Source organism: Cataglyphis hispanica, chromosome 13 (assembly GCF_021464435.1).
Source record: "Cataglyphis hispanica isolate Lineage 1 chromosome 13, ULB_Chis1_1.0, whole genome shotgun sequence".
Classification (NCBI taxonomy): domain Eukaryota; kingdom Metazoa; phylum Arthropoda; class Insecta; order Hymenoptera; family Formicidae; genus Cataglyphis; species Cataglyphis hispanica.
Genome location: NC_065966.1, coordinates 15001 through 21461, shown reverse-complemented (window position 1 = coordinate 21461; position 6461 = coordinate 15001). Strand labels below are relative to the sequence as shown.

Genomic DNA, 6461 nt, shown 5'->3' with positions numbered 1-6461 from the left:
GTTGATCATGTAACTTTTACAGTTCAGTATACGTATATCGAACTCTCGCTCCTACAATTTGTGTACTTTACACAATGCGCATGCGCTGGCACACGTGAAGGCATATGTATGAAATATTATTGGCTCAACAAAATTCGCGCATGCGCATTGCGTCCAATACGCAAATTGTGAAAGCGAGAGGTTGATATACGTATGCACCGTAATGTTTTTGCTAACGCCGCTTATTAGAAAGATGCGTGACTAGCAATACAGTAATATTACATATATGACTATAATATTTTAGGCACAGCTAATACTTCAAGGGCCAATTTCACTACCTTTGGTTAAATTAACCGACGGTTAAAATCGGCAGGGTGGCAACAGAAAATAGAGGTGAAGGAAAACCAAGCATTCTTATCATTTCAGTTGCCATCCTGCTGATTTTAACCGTCGGTTAACTTAACCGTAGATGGTGAAATTGGCCCTTGTACAAATTCGCATATGCGCACTAAAATTTTTATTCGGACGGTTGACAATCGCAACAGGTAATTTTTTTTTTTTATTATATATTTTTTATTAATTTAAGAGATTGCATACTGTTTTGACAAATTTTGTTTGATTTGTTATCAGATTTTCACAAACACTGTATTTGAATCTTGGGCAACTTTTGAGGCAAAAATTTGATTGGTTCTTCCAAATTCGATCGCCATTATGCGCAATACATCTTAAGGCCATTGCACGTTAAAAAATTGTAGTCGTAATCGTAAAGTCGTAAGTAAATCAACCAATCACAGTTTCAAACATTCTTATTATGTTTGGAATGTTTGATTGTGATTGGTCAATTTTCTTACGGCCTTATGATTATGACCAAAATTTTTTAACGTGCAATGGCCTTTATATTCGTACATTATGATTGTGCTCATGTGACTGATTTCACTCATTTCGTTCTCAAGGGCAGATGTTGCCGAAACTGTTTCTAACCTCTTTGTATACAAGAGAGGAATTCAGATTCTGAGGTACGTGTTCATGACTATTTTAATGATACATTTCCACAAAATAATTTGTTCAGGTTTTAAATTTGGAATAAATATAAAGTTTTTTTTTTTTTTTAATTTTAATCTTATTAATTTGATTTGCCTACAATATTAAAGTGTATTGTGTGTATAATGATATTTCTGTGTCTTTTAACACTACATGTGGAAGTTAAAGTTCTAGAATTGTTCGTACAATGAAAAGATTTATATTCATAGATAAAGAAAATAAAAACTGGAATATAAAAATCTTTAAAACATACTTATAATAAAATAAAATAACATTTGAGATTAAGTTACATTAAATCGGAATTTATGTACTGTGTATGTGTATGTGCGCGCGCATATGTGAGTAATCATTGAATAATAAAACAAAAACCTATATTGAATAGTTATACTTATTATTTTATTTATTGTTATTAGTGATATGGGTCGTAAAGCAAAATTTGATGGAACTCAAGTTTCCATCGGACATGGGAAAAAAGCAAAAAAACAAAGTGATCCAACTTTTCCAAAGGGAGTTTTAGGTAAGAGAAAAGACCAATGTATTAATAAATATTTTACTAACATTTTTGTTTGTATATGTAAAGGTATATATAAAATTGCTTAACATAAATTTATTTATTAACTTATTGTAGACAAAGAAATAAATAAGTTAAGTCATCGACAGAAACAAAGGGCACAGAAAAGATTACAAAAAAATCAGCAGCTACAAAAAAATACAAAAATATTACTCAAGAAAGAAGCCAATTTCAAAGAACAGGTACAATTAAAAAAAGTATGTATTTTTATATGATAAATGTTGTATATTTTATTCTATCTCAATTTTGATATACATATAAAAGTTATCTTTTATTTAATTAACTTTAGGAGAAAGATATATCAAAAAAGCTTAAAAAAAAGAAAGAAAAGAAATTAAAATCAGCTATTGATAACAATTATTACAATGAAGATAATGAAGCGGAAGCTGATGATAATAGTGAACATGATCAAATGGAGCAAGATGAAGAGGATATGAATGATGATAATAATCAATCAGTTATTACAATCAAATTAAAAAACGCAAAACAGAAGTTTGTGAATAATGTAGAAAGTGACAGTGATGAAATGACATTTAGCGACGAGGAAGGATTTAATGATGATGAGCAAATAAAGCACAATGAAGAGACAGATGATAAAAGTGACGATGATGATCCACTTCCAATAGAAAAAGCTAATAGAAAATTAAAAGCAAAGAAACAAGAAGAAGAGTGAGTAATTTTTCAAGTAATATACTTCCTGTTTTTATTCTTTTAATTAATTCTATTTTTCAACTTTTCTTAAATAGAAAGCTTGCACAAGAAGAAATGGACAATATTATTGCTCATCAAAGTGTCTTTTCTTTTCCAACTAAAGAAGAACTTGCTAGTGTCACTAACTTAAAAGATATTCTGCAACGAATACGAGACATTATTATGGTATTATCAGACTTTAAGAGATTACGGGTGGAAAATAAGTCGCGTTCTGAATATACTGAATTACTTCGACGAGATTTATGTACATATTACAGTTATAACGATTTCTTGATGGAAAAATTTATGCAAATGTTTCCACTGGATGAATTATTAGAATTTCTAGAAGCTAGTGAAGTAGAAAGACCTATGACCATCCGCACAAATACTTTGAAAACGCGACGACGAGATTTAGCAGAGGTAGATTAATATTTTATATATAGTAAATCAATATTTACAAAGTAGAGTTTGCTTTACAAGTAAACTTACATATATATATATATATATATATATATATATATATATATGTGTGTGTGTATATATATGATGCTAAATTTATATTTTTAGGCTTTAATAAATAGGGGTGTCAATCTTGACCCAATAGGAAAATGGACCAAGATTGGTTTGGTAGTGTATTCCTCACAGGTACCCATGGGTGCAACACCAGAATATTTAGCTGGACATTATATTATACAAGGTGCTGCTAGCTTTTTACCTGTTATGGCACTGGACCCAAAAGAAAATGAAAGAATTCTTGACATGTGTGCCGCACCAGGTGGTAAAACTTCACACATTGCCGCACTCATGAAGAATACCGGAACGTTATTCGCTAACGACGTAAATAAAGATCGATTAAAGGCCGTTGTTGGCAATCTTCACAGAGTTGGTGTTGTAAATTCTATAATCTGCAATTATGATGGAAGACGATTCCCTATGGTAAAATAATTTTATTTTTACTAGTGCTTAATTCGTAATAAAAAATCGATCTCAGAATTATAATAAATATAACAATTTTTAGATTATAAAAGGCTTCGATAGAGTTTTGTTGGATGCTCCATGCACAGGCACAGGAGTAATTGCAAAGGATCTCAGTGTGAAGACGAATAAAGAAGAAGTAGATATTCAACGTTGTTGCACATTACAAAGAGAGTTGTTACTAGCTGCAATAGACTGCGTTAATGCTCGTTCAGAAACTGGAGGCATTGTTGTGTACTCGACTTGCTCGATTCTACCGGAAGAGAACGAATGGATTGTTGATTATGCTCTTAAGAAGCGTAACGTTAAGTTATTGCCCACTGGTCTAGAATTTGGAACTGATGGTTTTACGAGTTACAGACAACATCGATTTCATCCTTCTCTGAAATTAACTAAAAGGTATTACCCACATGTGCATAACATGTATGGTTTCTTCGTAGCAAAACTAAAAAAATTCTCGAATATTATTCCTAATCAAAACATTACAAAAGAAGAAACATCCGATTAACATTTCAATTGATTTATACAACTTGTTTATAATCAGAATATAATATGATTATTATTACACGATAGATTATGACATTAGTTTACTATATTTATGTACCGTCTGCACAATACCATTTTACAGACAAAAATTCCATTTTTCGTAGTAGAGAATAATACAAAAAGATATACGTAAATATATATATATATATATATATATATATATATATATATATATATAACAAAAATTAATAATTTGTTATATAATACGTGTAAAGTATACAATTTTTTATAATTAAGATATTATCTCATAGAATGCATATGGCTCTTGCTAAATAATTAGCGAAATAAAAGAGAAACTTGTTTTATCGTTAATGAAATTATTTAGCCTAAAATTTTCTTATTTATTTATAAAAATAAGAGAATTTGTGTTTATGATTTCATTCATTTCATTGTTATATATTCTAATGAAAAAAAATACTTTTTAATTGTTTCTCACAAAGTCTCTTCACTTCATCTATAAGAAACAAAGATTATTTGTGCGATTATCATAATAATAATCGCATATCGTATGTTGTACTCACCATCAATTTCTATAATACTTGCACTTTTCTGCTGTATAATAACAAAAAATTCCCTCAAATTAGATAATTTTCCAACAATCCAATAATCACTTATAGTCTTTATAATTATTTCTCCAGCCTCATTCAATCTAAGTATCAAATTATCAATTAGTCTTATTACGCATCCATTTTATGATCTTTGAAAGTATGTATATACCTATTTTTATCATTGTATATATCAGTAATAATTCTTAACACTTCAGGTGTCGTAAGTACATTAGAGCAACATCTGTTATCTAAATGTATTGTACTTTTGTAAGCTAGATTTAGCTTATTGAAATACAGATACTTGGTGCAGGATTCCGATGTAACTGTTACATGTTTAGAGCATTGCTCAGCTACAGAACTGACTAACGTGGTTAACTGTGGACCTAAAAAGCTATCTAAGCTTTTGAAAAAATCAATTAATAAACTAGTTTTCTCTGAAAAAATATAAATATCTCAATTTCCACGTTGAAAAAAAAAAAAATTAACTATATTTCAAATAATTCACTTACTATCAACAAAAAGACATATCGTAGCACTTAAGGCTCGATATACTACTAGATACAGCGATATAGGTTTGGTAGAGTAATTGATAAAAACTTTTGGCGACTTTCCAATTAAATTAGGCTCATTAACACTAGCAGGCCCGGTTACAAATCTGGGAACAAAAATAAATTTTTAACGACACGACATAAAATACATTTCAGTTAAATAAAAATATATCTGTCTTTACTTTCCATAATGCGAAGTTGTAAACGGTGAAGGAGAATTCCTAGGTATGGAACCACCATGTAATTCTTTTTCAAGATGAGCTGGCAGAAGAGTACTTACTAAATAATTATAAACTACTTGCATATCCTCAGGTTCCAATCCGCTCCTAAGAACACGCATCACATAAAACTTGTTTAAAAACCCAAATTTTTACCCAAAATTTATCATGGTAAAAGTGATAATATAAAAAGAGAATATAAAAAGAAAACACTTAATTTACCAAACAACTTGGTCATTATAAAGAAACGCTGTATATTTTATTTGCGTAAACATAGCTTCTACTAGATTCATGAAACATTGTACTCTAAGAAATGTGATCTTGTCAAGAGGTAAAAATTGTAAACCTTGAAAAATATCTAAAATATCGCTATTATTTAACTTTAACGAGAGCAGATACTGAAACAAGTTAAAAAGAAACGTATTAGATATAAGAAGACATATCAATGTGTCAAACTATAATAATAATTTATAATAATAAGAATGCATATTCGCTTACTCTGGAATAAAAGTGTTCCAGCTTAAGTTTCAATAACATTACAGAACCACATTCAGGATCATTAATGATCGTTTCAAAGGATCCCATGAATAATCTAAACATCATGTATGTCTGTTTCAATATAGCTTGGCAAATGCTACTGGATACCTCATCATTTTGATATTTGTTACCATCTTCTTTATAAATATATGGTATACCAACAATCTATATAGAGAAAATATACATACATATATATATATATATAAAATTTATTATATTACTCTACTAAATACTTACCATAACCATCCAAAAATTAGGCTCTGGTTGATAATATATTTGACGTGTTTTGTGGGTATGACAATAATCGCAAGGTTGACCAGGATTGAACGATCTGTAAGAATCTTTATAATAATATCCTTTATAAAAAGATGAAATTATGATACATACTCTGTAAACTTAATTATTGCTTCGCTGAGCCCTATGTTTTTGATTTGAACATCTAAATCTTTCTCAGGATAATAATATAATATTTTCTTTTCTTCCTAAAACACATTCATGTCATAAAATAACATATATTGTAATAAGTAGACCAAGGAAAATTTTTTTTTTTTTTTTTATATATATATATATAAACCTTTGCATTTACTTACCTCTCCTTCCTTCTTAGCGTACGTGCCATTAAAAATGTAAAATGTTCCAACATGACTTCAGACTTGGAAGTCATTTTATTGTTTTCAAAATAAGCAATAAAACAGTTAATTATTAATATGTATCGTAACGTAAGATATGATTGTTATTCTTCGAAACATATCAAGTGACAGCTCCAGATTAACCTATGTTTTGTAAAATAAATAAGTGTCCTATACGT

General features: G+C 29.3%; 2 protein-coding genes across 3 annotated transcripts; one reads left to right on the top strand and one right to left on the bottom strand.

Annotated features, from left to right (window-relative positions):
* The first annotated feature begins 828 nt into the window (after positions 1-828).
* On the top strand, positions 829-3960 carry LOC126854144 (probable 28S rRNA (cytosine-C(5))-methyltransferase). 2 transcript variants are annotated; one of them, XM_050600562.1, is made up of 7 exons: positions 829-995; positions 1434-1537; positions 1649-1773; positions 1881-2260; positions 2338-2701; positions 2849-3217; positions 3300-3960. In XM_050600562.1, exons 2-7 carry the CDS (start codon positions 1438-1440, stop codon positions 3762-3764), a joined length of 1803 nt encoding a protein of 600 aa, XP_050456519.1. In that variant the 5' UTR covers positions 829-995; positions 1434-1437; the 3' UTR covers positions 3765-3960. The 2 variants fall into 2 exon arrangements, with proteins under 2 accessions (XP_050456519.1, XP_050456518.1); XM_050600561.1 differs by having other exon boundaries at positions 848-995; positions 1649-1788.
* On the bottom strand, positions 3761-6450 carry LOC126854153 (vacuolar fusion protein CCZ1 homolog). Its single transcript, XM_050600578.1, is given in 11 exon segments — positions 3761-4256; positions 4324-4451; positions 4520-4784; positions 4860-5005; positions 5081-5224; positions 5339-5514; positions 5615-5818; positions 5891-5984; positions 6041-6135; positions 6244-6284; positions 6287-6450. Coding segments are annotated over 11 exon segments (1377 nt in total). The 5' UTR covers positions 6318-6450; the 3' UTR covers positions 3761-4203.
* Between the last annotated feature and the right edge of the window lie 11 nt (positions 6451-6461).

What these genes read in the sequence shown, in the direction of transcription:
- LOC126854144 (XM_050600561.1), top strand. Translation starts at nt 1,438, where the DNA reads ATGGGTCGTAAAGCAAAATTTGATGGAACTCAAGTTTCCATCGGACAT. An exon ending in AACAGGTACAATTAAAAAAA is followed by an intron (nt 1,789 to 1,880) that starts GTATGTATTTTT and finishes AATTAACTTTAG; the next exon opens with GAGAAAGATATATCAAAAAA. An exon ending in GACGACGAGATTTAGCAGAG is followed by an intron (nt 2,702 to 2,848) that starts GTAGATTAATAT and finishes TTATATTTTTAG; the next exon opens with GCTTTAATAAATAGGGGTGT.